The 13,433-nt window shown below is 37.9% G+C and overlaps 1 protein-coding gene across 1 annotated transcript in view; it reads right to left on the reverse strand.

Moving 5' to 3' along the window:
- SEMA3C (semaphorin 3C) overlaps positions 1-13,433 on the reverse strand; it is a 182,572-nt gene that overhangs the window by 78,618 nt on the left and 90,521 nt on the right. The window contains exons 3-4 of the mRNA XM_049893285.1: positions 4,798-4,958; positions 3,266-3,328 (exon numbers count right to left, since the gene is read on the reverse strand). Of these exons, the coding sequence (XP_049749242.1) occupies positions 3,266-3,328; positions 4,798-4,958 (224 nt within the window). The remainder of the gene's footprint in view (positions 1-3,265; positions 3,329-4,797; positions 4,959-13,433) is intronic.

The following is a 13,433-nucleotide window of genomic DNA, read 5'->3' on the forward strand; positions in this document are numbered from 1 at the left end:
TAACATGTTCAAATCACATAAGATGATTTTTCACGATCATTGCCTCTAAGAAGCATTCTGGCTGTACTTCTTTCCAGACAGATTTGTTTGTTCTTCCAGTAATCCATGGTAATCCATTCAATATTCTTCGCCAACACCATAATTCAAAGGCGTCAGTCCTTCGGTGTTACCTATACATTGTCCAGCTTCCGCATGCAGAAGAGGTGACTGAATAAAACATGGTTAGGATCAGGTGCACCTTAGTCCTCAAAGTGACATCTTTCTTCTTTAACACTTGAAAGAGCTTTCTTGAAGTAGATTTGTCTGATGCAACGTGTCATTTCTTGACTGCTGCTTCCGTGGGTGTTGATTGTGGATCCAAACAAAATGAAATCCTTGACAACTTCAGTATTTTCTCCGTTTATCATGAAGTTGCTTACTGGTCCAGTAGTTAAGTAATTAATTTATTGCAACTAAATAAGGTTTTTAAATTGTTGGTTTCATTGAGAATTATAATAAAAATATGTTGTTATGGATTGAATTGTGTCCCCCCAAAATATGTGTTATAAATCCTAACCCCTATACTTATGGATGTAATCCCCCTTGGGAACAGGGTTTTCTTTATTATGTTAATAAGGTCATATCAGTGCAGGGTATGTTTTAAGCCAGTCACTTCTGAGATGTAAATGGAGCAAAATTAGGCACAGAGAAGCAGGGATATGGGAAGATAGATGCCACACCCCATGAAGATTACCAACGAACTGAGGGGAAGAAGCTAAAAAGAGACAAGAACCTGCCCTAGAGCCCACAGAAAAAGAAAGGCTTTCCCCAAAGCCAGCATCCTGATTTCTGACTTCCAGCCTTCTAAACTGTGAGAAAATAAATTTCTGTTTGTTAAAGCCAGCCAGGTGTGGTAGTTCTGTTAGATAGCTAACATAGTTGTGATGTAGAAATGCAGATCTATTTTGCGTCATTTTTCTACCATTGGCCTTTTTCCTGAAGACTCTGTAAGTGTCTCACGTTTAAGAAGTGAGGTGGATTCCTCAGACACTCTCTTTCCCTGCATAGACAGAACATGTATTTGAAAGAAGTAGTTTGGTTATTATTTCCCAGGACCCAACAATATTGGGTGGACAAACAAAACCTGTGCAGAGACCTAACAATACATAGTACAGAGCTCTCCAGTAGCTGTTTTCCTTGTGTGTAGCAACTGGCCGATTAAAGATATCTATGAATGATTTTAGAACACAACAGAACCATGAGAAAATATAATCATGCATTTGGAAATTCTATCCAATGAGTTTTAATTCTCATAAGGTAAACGACAGAGAGTTTCTATTTAGCCAAAGGGAATAAGAAGTTAAATGACTTGGCTAAGATTCTCCAGAATGTCAGCAGCAATTTTTGGAAAGAGAATGTGCAAAAGTATTTAAATCCTACACCTTCTCCCTGTGGCAGTTTCTGTGAACGTGAAATACAAATCTTTTTGAACAAAGGACAATCAAATTTGGTAATTATAGCCATGGGATATTACTGTGGCAAAAAAGCAAGACATAGTCAGATACATATCAATGGGAAAAATCTACATTTGAGAATGAAAGAAAATAGTTCAATTCATGCACAATTACTGAAATAAGAGCTTGAGGGGAGAAAAAGTCTTCTCAGCTACATTTTACTTCGCTCTACTATCGGCTCCCTTGAAGGCTATTGTACTCTTGAAGATATCTTCCACATCTTGAAGTATTTTTCCCTCCAGATTGTGGTCTAACATATCCCTTAGATATATCCTCTCAACATTTTTTCCCCACTTTTTAATATCCACTCTCTAAGGTGAATAATAAAATTGAAAAAGTGAGACCCAAAGCTGAGTCAGTTCCGATGATCTCTTTTGCCAAGAATGTCCCCAGTGAGACCTGAAGATTGTACACTCCAGGCCCTGCCATGGCCCTAGCATGATCCAGACCTTTTCAGAACCTTACATTTGGGATTGTTCAGAGCTGATGAAAAAAAAAAAAAAAATTCTACATTTCCATTTTCCCCAGGGATGTCTTTTGCTATGTTTGAGCTAACCTGGTGGACCTCTGAAACACTCAACACCCAGGCTCAGGGCACACGCTTCACTCCCGCAATCAGTGTTTCTGGTCTGTACTGCACAGCTTGGTCCTCCTTGTGATATTAAGTTGAGGCTATTATGCCATGGCCTCAGCCCTCGGCCCGTTTGTGTGTGTGTGTATGTGTGTCCGTGTACATGTATTTACTAGTTTTTCTACCCAACCCCTATATTTCAGTCTCATTCCTGCATGAGCATACATTTCCAAGCTCATTTAATTAAAGTTAACCTCCCAACAAGACAATAAAGTTCGTGAGAGCCACAGCTGTCTATTTTTGGATAAATTAAGTGTCCAGCAACTAAGACTATGTCAGACGCATAATACCGCCCCCCACATAATAGGTGCACAGTAAATATTTCAGTAAATGAATGAATGAATGAATAGAGGAATCTCTTTACCAAATTATTTGTGAAGGAGTAGAACATTTTATACTTGGTTCTGTGCCATTGTTTTTCACGATTTGAGATAAAAAGGTGAAATGGCATATACACTTTATTATAAACATGAAATTACATGTGAATATTAAAGATACGTTCTGTGTACTTCTTTTATAATATTCAAGAATAACTTAATGTTTCAGTTTTAGCAAGTCTTTTGTAGAAATCAACATTGATTTCTTCCTTGACTCTTAATATCAAATCCCACCTCAAGGAATACAATTTGTAAAAGTGTTACACACTGAAGATTTATGGATATTTATATCTGTCTTGATCGTTGTTTTTATGGTTTATTTTTAATTAAGAGTGGCAGCAGGGGTGATTTATGCCTCTGGAATGTGCCAGCTAACCACTACCATTTTGCAGAGAATCTTTCTCTGGAGAAGCCCACATGGTACCTGGGAGCTGCTCCAGACATTTGCATTATCCTTATTTCAGAAGCCTGCTGAGAATTCTGCAGGTTGGATCCACTTCGAGCAGGGGTTATTACTGAAATCCATCATGAAAAATGTCAGCGTGCAATAATGAAAGCAAGGCAGGAAAATTTTTACCCGGTCAAGAATTCTAAAGTTGAAGATGGTGCACGAGTTCCAATCTCTTTGCATTTACATTTTTATCATGTGTCCAGCAGAAGATTTAAAACACCAGCACCCTTCGTCTCACTCTTGGCTGCACTCAAGATACACTGACTCAGACCAAATATTTAAGGTTTTTGGTTTTTTTCTTTTAAACACTCACTGTGGGATCTTTGCCAGCCATTTTGCACTCTTCGACTTTGATTGTAGATGCTGGCCAGAAAACCTGCTCAGAAAGGAAAATCAAGAATGCATAATCTCACTTGGATATACGATAGCTCAATGCTCTTCATTTCCTACTAACAGATTTCTTTTAAGGTCCATCTATACTTATATTGGCAAAATTCTTTCTTGTTTAGTTTTATGATCTCAAATTAAGAAAGGTTTTACTTAGTTTATTATAACTGTTATCTTTTAATCCTCCATCAAATTTTTCTTTAGCCAAAGTCTTTCAATAATATGCAGGATTTACTAATTGTGAAACACTAAAATAACATCATCATTCATACAACTGTGTACTAGGCGATGCATCTTTTCACCTTCTGACTGAGAGTACACTTTTTCCAACTGCTTATGTGACAAGGAATTTACATTTATATTGCTATCGCAGTTTAATATTATTTTTGGTAAGCCACCCAGCCGGACTAGTAAGGACTACTAAAATTTACCAAAATGGATCCCTAGATACTTCTAGCTAAAATAACTTGGATGATAGCCAAGAAATTCCTTCTAAGAAATACTGTGCTAGCCTTCTAAGTCACTGTCACCTGGGTCAAGTCTGGCAGTAGTGATTGTTTTTTTGTTACCCGTTGCCCACTGTTAAAACAGTAAACACAGAAGTCTCTTTGTTGTAATAAATTGATCATATATTTTTATTTCTTTACTCCAATGAAACTCATTTTACTTCCTTGTTGTACAACAGAATGATAAATATAGGCCACACTTGTTAAAATAACAGTGCATTTAACAATTGCACTTCTTTCAAGCCCTCCTTTTATCTGTTCATTTTTTTTCACGCTATACTCCATGTTCCTGTTTTTCCCTTTCTATATATACATATGGAAACCCTGGTAGCCTAGTGGTTAAGAGCTACAGCTGCTAACCAAAAGGTCAGCAGTTTGAATCCACCAGGTGCTCCTTGGAAACCGTATGGGGCAGTTCTATCCTTACCTATAGGGTCGTTATGAGTCAGAATCAACTCAATGGCAGCGGGTTTGGTTTTTTTGGTTATATATACATGTGAAGTCCCTGGGTGGTGAAAACATTTAATGCTCCTGGATGGTAATCAAAAGGTTGGAAGTTTGAATCCACCCAGAGGTGCCTTGGAAGAAAGGCCTGGTGATCTACTTCTGAAAAATCAGCCATTGAAAATCCTATGGAGCCCAGTTCTACTCTGACACACAGGGGTCACCATGAGTTGGAACTGATTTGACAGCAACTGGTTTATATATACAGAAAAGAAATGTTTTCTTATTTAGCCATAGGTTTTGGATTGTTAGAAACTATGAAACTCAGGGAGAATTGGACTGATTTTATATTCAGTCCATGAAAACAGCACTAACTTCCAACTATTTATTGACATGTGGCCAGTATTTTCTATTGTTGGCCTAATGATATATATATTTTTTCATTGTGACTGAAATGTTTAAAGACACCTACAGATCAACACTGCACTCATAAAAATGATTAACTTACACTCAAAGGTTCTTGACTTATATTGTTAATATTCAAGGAAAGAATGTGATCTTTGCTGCCCACATATATCCGGTCCTGATCTTCATCCATTAATAATATTCTGTAGTCTAAAGGGTGGTGGAATAGGCTGAAATACTCGGAGGTCTTTGTTTCCTGCAGTTCTGAAAGAGTGAACAGCACAAATGAGAATAGAGCATTTTAGTTCTATGATTGTATTATTGTCAATGAAAAATCTTACAGGAATATTTACCAAAAAATGTCATGAAAAATTTCTCCCCTATAATAATATATCGTTTAAAAAGCTACATTAATGAACATTTTTATTTATTGCCTCTATGTTGAGATACAATAAATAAATCAATAAATGCTATGTTAAAGCTTATGATTATACTATGTGATTACAAAATTATTCACATATGCAAGAATCTCAATTACTGGATGTCATCAGCTCAAAAACTAATTAAAAGTTAACCAGAAAAAGACAGTGAGCAGCATGAACAAAAGTAACAGCAACATGTAAACGTCTTCCTAGCCTCTTTGTTGTTTTTGTTGCACTCCATCGAGTTGGTTCTGACTCAGAGTGACCCTACGTACACAATCATTGCTATGTTTGAGCCCACGGTTGCAGCCACCGTGTCAGTTCATCTCCTTGAGGGTCTTCCTCTTTTTCGCTGACCCTCTATTAATGTTTTATTCTTGGACTCAACAAATTCATAATTTTAGAATTGTTATTTTCTATTCTAAATATTTCCTTTAATCCATGACATAATTCTAACTAGCCTAATACATTTTTCTATAATTTACTTGAAAATAAATCATCTTTTTCCATCAAATCTCATTCAGAAGGCAATGTCGTGTTTAAATAACTGTATATCTATGTCTGTATTAAAGGAAAAAATCTGCATTTTCGGATTTTCTGTACCTCAGTGTTCAATGACTCAAGTTCCTTAACTTCTTTTACATTGAATACATGCCTGGTTATCTGACCTTCGAAGTCAATGAATGTATCATAACAACAAACCAGATCGATAACCATTATGGAAGGTTCAATTTTCCTCCCAGTCAAAATGCCCCTTTGCAGAATTTAAGACTTTCCAATTCAAGTGGTTCAGGATTTCTTTTCACTTATGATTATGATCTTAAGACAGTATCAAACTATGAAAGAGTCTGCTTTCTGGGATTACTATTTCAGTGCTGAACCATTTTAAAATTTTTTAAGAATTGAATTATAATTATTTCTAGAAATTCTGGTGGGGCTGAGGTTTGGCTTAAACCAAAACTGAAAATTATTAGAGTGTTTACAAGAAGCTGGGAACTATAGTCTGTGAACACTTGGATCATATCTTATATTAGAAGACAGAGAAATCAAAATTTTGATTTGTTTTCTGGGCACATTAGTTCAGAATGCCTGCCATAAGATCCTTAGGCACTTTTATACTGTAATCTCAAAATGTCATGAAAATAGTGTACGAGTTATGAATTTAGGACCTGGTGCCAAGCTTCTTATGACACTGAGCAAGTTACTTAGCCTCTCTGTGCCTCAAATTCATCATCTATGAAAAGCAACAAGAATAGTACCTTCTACCGAGAATTCCTACGAAAATCAACTACACTACATGTAACAATTTGAAAAGAGTGACAGAGAACTATTCAATACGTTCAAAGTATTATTATTAAGGAGCCCTGGTGGTGCAGTGGTTAAGAGCTACGGCTGCTAACCAAAAGGCTGGCAGTTCAAATCCACAAAAGTAGTCCTTGAAAATCCTACAGGGCAGTTCTACTCTGTTTTATAGGGTCACTACGAGTCAGAATTGACTGGACGGCAATGGGTTTGTTTTTTTGGTTTGCTTAGTATCACAGTTGTTAAGTTTGATCATTAATAAGAGAGACATATGAATCTAGGTAAAGTAGAAACATTTTTCCCCCTCTTTTTTTTTTCTAAATTTAAGGGACTGGATTGATAAAATTACTAATGCATAATCTTAAAAACATAGTCTGTGATGTCCTGTCTATACAACATTAATGTGTAGGATTTTTTATTTGGAGGAAACCATTAAGACTAGAAGAAATACTTTGGAAGAAGGCTGAGAAGTAAAATCATGAGAGGAGACACTGAACTAATCCTGAAAGTTCTCCATCACTGGACTACTTCTGTTATACGAGATTAAAAAAAAAAAAAAAATCCTTGCTTTTTTTTTTTTTTAAGCCATCTTGATTTGAAGCTTTTGTTTCTTGTTTTGGAACCTCACTCTAACTGACACACCTTTAGTGTCCACAGCACCCATCTTCTTACCTTTCTACCATGGTTTGTTTTGTTCAGGTGTTTCTAGTAAATATTCTTTTATCTTTTTCCCCATCTATTTTTTTTTTTTTTTAATTGAAATGAAACTAAGAGTATGCTCTTATCTGGGTAAACAGTTTCAAATGAATTTTACTTGCAAGTAACAATGGCAGTTCTCTTCTTTACCTTTTTCACTAGAAAGAAATTGATTCCTTGAATTCATTCAAATACCAGAGGAAGCAGTAACTGTGTCAACATTCCGATCTTTCTGGTCCAAGGATTGTATCATTTTCTTTGAGCCATAAAGCTAATCTTCAAATTTAATTACCTGTAGCTTACTGACAGTTGACAGCTGTTACCCAAGGAAGATTTACTTTAGAAGCGCCCCTGTTATGATAGAAGCCCAGCCTATTTTGTTTAAAAGCTATTTAAACTGCTGCTAATTGAAACTTGGGGCTGAGAGGGGTCGGGGAACAACTTGGTTTTAAGAATAAAAAGATGAGCTCAAAGCAATGAGAATTTTATCTATAAAAAGAATGACCCGAGAATCCATCATTTTTGTTTAATGTCGATCCAACTTAAGTCAATGAATGATTTAATGATTTGCCCAGAATGAGAGGAAGGGACTGATTTAATGATTTGATTACAGTCATAAAAGGGAAACCAGTTACTGTTCCTCTTCTAAACACATCAGAGTGGCACTGTCCTTCATTTCTTATATCTTAACACTGATGTCATCCTTTTTACAGTATTGGAGGGACACTTAGTTGTGTTGTTTCCCAGGACATGCTTAACTGATTGAGGAGGATCTTGGCTGAAAGAACGTGGTATTAGAAAATGCAGTGGCCCCACAAAGGGCAGCACAGGTCTCTGAGTCCCTGTGAAAATCTCCTGGAAGCAGCAATTGAATGCTTCTATCCTGAAATCCACATTACTGTAGAGCTCCATCTCTGTAACAGAAAATTACTGGAATGCCTTCAGTGTCCTCTGAGGGAAAATTTACAGCACAATAGGTTTGAGTTTTGTATAAGTTTTGTATGCTTACCTGAAATTCACCTATTCACATGGACTTTTCTTTGTAATGGAAACCACTGTGAGCCTTGAGAATTTAACTAAGGCTAGAACAACAACAACAACAAAAAAGAAACCAAACCCACTGCCATCCAGTTGCTTCCACTCATAGTGACCCTGTAGGACAGGGTAGAACTGGCCCATAGGGTTTCCAAGGAGCACCTGGTGGATTCAAACTGCCAACCTTTTTTGGCCGGCAGTTGAACTGTTAACCACTACGCCACCAAGGTTTCCAGAAGAACAAAACGTTTCCCAAAAATATAAATTCTAGTAATATAAGAGTCTAAGGAGCCCTGGTGGCACAGTGGTTAAAGTGCTCAGCTGCTAACCAAAAATTTTTCGGCTCAAACCCACCAGCCACTCCATAGGAGAAAGACGTGTCAGTCTGCTTCAAACTTGGAAACTACTCTGTCCTATAGGATTGCTGAGTCAGAATCAACTGAAGGGGTCGGGGGAAGAAGAAGAATATAAGCTTCTAGTCTAGTATAGTTAATATATTGATATAGCAATCACAACATAGTTTAATATACATAATATATTCTGTCTATAAATAACACTCTATCCCTTTGTTCTCTGTTAAACCAGTCAACTATCCTAAATTTTCTGAGGTGAATAAATCAATAAGAATCTGATTCATGTGTTCAGAAATTTGATCTAGGTTGAGGAGAGTGGTGAGTCTAAGGTTCCATTTTACGAATAATACATACCTGTTAAACTTTTTTTTTGTTAAACTACACATTAGGGGGACTCAGCCACTCAGAACACTGTTATCTTTGGCCTCTTACAAAATGTAAGCAAAAGATGAGCTGGTTGGAAATCAATTTCCAGGGGTTTCTCTTTTTAGAATAAAATGCAGTAGTGACTCATTTTAAAGCCCATAATGTGTTACTAGTTTATTTATACATATTTATTGATGCCCTTATCTCAGTTTAGGCAGTTTTTAGAATGAGAAGAGGACACAGATATGAAGAAACCACACCCTTACGACAATTAGAACTCATTATTTGTTTGGCTAGCCACCACGGCATTCTCTTCATCAAAAACTTCACCTCTCCCTCAGGCAGAATGCGCAGGTACCAATTTCAAAGTAAATCCTGAGGATACCTTTGACTTCAGAGATAAGGCTACTGACAGGATAATTTCCTCTCCTGCATGTCTTATCTCAGAAGAATTTTAAGTAACTTGTGGTCTTAAATGACCCATCCACAGCCTCATTTTTTTTTTTTTTTCTCCCTTAGGCTCACAGCTTTGAAATTGAATTAGAGACTGGACTTTCCCCTTTAGGAGAAACAGGCAGATTAAGACAAGAGGAGTGAAACTTCAGCAGCCGAAATGACAAATGTTCCTAATTCCCAACACAAACAGAGGCCAGAGGCATGTTGCTAAAAATCACACTTGCTCATAATAACCCCAAAGATCTACCAATCCTGGGTTTACCAGTAATAGGAATTATTCTCGGTGTTTTATAAAATTATTTTAATTCTCATTTGAAGTTTGAAGCCTCTGTTAGTCTTAATATTATTCCTATTTCACAAATAAAGAAACTAAGATTCAATGAAGCTGAGTAATCTAACCAAGGCCACACAGCAACAATGAGTGGAGGGTGCCAGGGCTTGGGGTTCAAAGCAGGGTGTTCCTTAATCCATGACTTGAATTGGATGCCATCTTGCTTTTCTACTTAGATAAATTCAACACTTATTTATTGAGTTCCTGCCATGTTCTTGCCCTGCAGATGGCTCTGCAATATAAGAAATGCCTCAGCCTCTCGGATTTTCTTTGCTAATTGGGGGGCGGGGGTGGAGGGAGTAGGGAACAGACTCTAAACAACTTGAGAACAATCAAATTCTCAGTGATGCAGTTCTCACTACATGACGTGGGATCCAAGAGTCAGACATAGCTTCAGGCAGAAGGTAGAAGGCTCCACTTTTTCTATTCTTTGATGGGTGGGAATGATTAACTAAATGGAAGCAAAATGCCAAATGGATGAAAGAAGGAATGCGGGAAACAGTTCTATTCAGTGAGCCTGGCCAAAGAAGGGCAGCAGGGACTACAGAATGTATCTCCCAGTCATTCCTTGGGAGGGAAGATTAGCAAATGTGCAGGAGCCCTTAAGGAGGACTCCTTAAGGAGGACTTTCATTCTGGTTTGTCCCAGACAGCTCCACTTTATGCCTGTTTTCCCAGCATAATACCCACAGTGCCCTCATTCACTCTCAAGACATTCTACTTTTAAGTTCACTTTTCTTAATTGTCTCTAACATCTTTCTATTACTTTCAGGACAAATTCCAAACTTCTTAACATGGTCTTCAAGGCCTGCCGTGATCTGGCTCCAGATTACCTCACTAGAAATCGCGCTCATCACTATTTTCCTATTTGATTTCTGTTCTCATCTCTCTGACCTTCTTTTCACAATTTCAAACTCACCTCATCCTCTTGGCCTCAGGGCCTTTGTATAAATTATTTCTCCTGCCTACAAAATTAGTCTTGCCTTTTTTTTCTCACTCTTACTCCTAACTCAGTGTTTTAAATGTAATTAAGTTGGACTACTTCATAAAAGCTTCCTTGATCCTCTAGATTAGGTCAGGCCTCAGGTCTGCTGATATGTGCTCATCTCCATTGGTAGTCTTCTCTTTTCTTGAAGGCTGCCTGCAATATCATTTGAAATTATCTTAAATGCCCCAGGGTGAGAGGGAAGGAGAGGAGTCGGGCAGCTTTACTGCATAAGTGGCTAAGACCCACCCCTATCTTCTACATAGTTTTGCTGCAGAAACTGGCTCTGAACACAAAACAAAGTGCTACGATCACCCAAATTCTACCTTTTTTTCTGCTATATTGAATTTTATGATCTTTTAATCTTAGTGAATTAAAAATTATGTGTGGGGCAACAAAATGAGAAAAAAATGCCAGCAGTTTTCCAAAAATTCAGGCTTTCAGGGAAACAATTTATCATTATAAAAATGTAGGGTATAGGGATTAAAAAACAAAAACAAACACAAAATCCTCTAGCTTTGCAGTTAGCCAACTCAGGCTGAAGTTCTGTCTCCACTGTTTGCTGGTACAGGGCTCAACATGCCTCCTCCCCTCCCCTTTCTCATCACTCCCTCCACAACCTATGGCCTTGAATCTCAAATGCCTCATCTACAAAACAAAAGAATGAGATTATTTAGTAACCAGAATTATCTCTAACCTTCCCTCCAGCAATAAAAGTGTCTATGGAAACAACCACTTTTTCACAGTTTACAAGTATTATCTATGGTAAAATATCTGTAAAGCTAATGTACCCTTCATATCACTATAAATCCGGTAGGGGAATAAAAAGTCCTTTGAAAAATCTACCTTAGAAATATAGCCACAGTAATAAAACTGTGTCTTTCTGGAAAAATAAAGCTAAACCAAAAAAGCATGGCTCCCCCCCTCCCCCCCACCACCACCAAAAGCACATTCCATTTGTGGTTCAATCAAGTGGAGAATTCTGAATCCTGACTTCCTTTTGTCTAAGCTTCATCTGGGAGACAAGAAGCTTCAAGGACTTTAGAAGCCAATCTTGGGCTCCTTATGTGGGAAGCGGTGACGGTATTTTACCTCAGAATACAGAGGGTGTACAAATATGACACATCATAGATAGCTCGAGAGCCCCAGAACTAGAAAGAAGTAAATTCTGGAAAGCAGAACCAAATCTGGACCTATTGTTAAGCTGTAGAACGGCAGTATGGATGAGCTGAGATGGTAGTATCAACGCATTCATGCTGTCAGAAAGGCCGTGGTCTCAGAGTGTCCACTTGAGCTGTAAACAAGAGAGATAAACTTGTGGAGGGCGAAACACTTCACCTGACACCTCCTCTCTAGAGCCCTTGACACTTCTGGAAATGCTGTTTTGCAGCAGCGTGTTCAAGAACAGCGAGTCCAAGGAGGCTAACAGAACAACCAAAAACAAAAACAGAAAGGGTGGCGGGGAGGGAGATGGGGGATAATGCAGATCTACAACCCGATTGGAAAATGGTGTAAATTAGTATATCTCTACTAAATACAATATTATGCTGTCATAATTGTTTATGAAGCATGTTTAAGATATGGAAAACATTTTCTCATGCTGTTAAGTTTTAAAAGCAGGCTACAGTCAGTAAGAAAACAATTGTTAAAATGCATTCACAGAAAATAAGACAGAGGAAATACTTTAAAATATTAATAGTTAATGCCCTTAGGTGGCAGTGGGGCATGAAAATTTAAGGGCGAGAAGACAACAATCTCAGACCAATGTTTGTGCAGCAGGCGGGGGTGAGAAGCTGACACGGAGGTAGCATGACAGCAAAATCCCAGAGTTGAGAGAATACAAAAAAACGAAAAAACAAACCCATTGCCATTGAGTCAATTCCGACTCATAGCGACCCTAGAGGACAGAGTAGAACTGCCCCATAGAGTTTCCAAGGAGCAACTGGTGGATTTGAACTGCGACATTTTGGTTAGCAGCTGTAGTACTTAACCACTACGCAATCAGTGTTTCCTGAGAGAATACAATAGACCCCCAAATCCCCTGGAGTGACCACATCTGAATCATCATATGAAAAGGTACATACAGCAGTTTCTAATACTTGTCTATCACAAAATTTATACTCTTTATTGATTTTTCGCGTTTTCAATAAAACCTCATATACACTGTGGGCCTTCCCGTGGGGGATAGCTTGTCAGTGGACCTGAGTATAGCAAGAAGAGTGGGAGATTCCACGTGCTGGGTGAGATCTCTTGTCCTGTCTCACCCCCATAAGTCCTCTGACTCTTCATGGCACAGTTCACTATGACTTAAGTCTTATGTTTACACAGCTGGCTCACCACAGAATAAAATTATTCTTTGGGTCATATATGTGTTCAATGCTTCAACAGATAATTAATGAGCCAGAGGCTAAGTAAAAAGATGAAGAAGTTTGGTCTCTGCCCTCAGCGTGGATAGTCTGGAGTGGAGGCAGCTACACAAACAGGTGCAGTGCTGGAAGATGACTCAGGAAATGTAGGTAGAGAGCACAGGGAGCACTGAAAAAGGAGGATTCAGCCTTCCTGGAAATAACAGGGAAATCTTATATAGAAGGAAGGGCTTGACCTTATTTCTTCATTCAGTAAGTATTAGTTGAGCCACTATAGATAATAAACTAATAATCACAGTAACAAATGCACAAAGAATGGTAAAAAGAGAATAAGTGTTTAAGACAAGGCTGTTTTAATTGGGGGTTGGAAAAGGCTTCTGTGGAGAAAAGGCAGGGAAGTTGTGATCTGAAGGAGGAATACAAGTTAA

The sequence above is a fragment of the Elephas maximus genome, chromosome 8, assembly GCF_024166365.1.
Source record: "Elephas maximus indicus isolate mEleMax1 chromosome 8, mEleMax1 primary haplotype, whole genome shotgun sequence".
Taxonomy (NCBI): Eukaryota; Metazoa; Chordata; class Mammalia; order Proboscidea; family Elephantidae; genus Elephas; species Elephas maximus.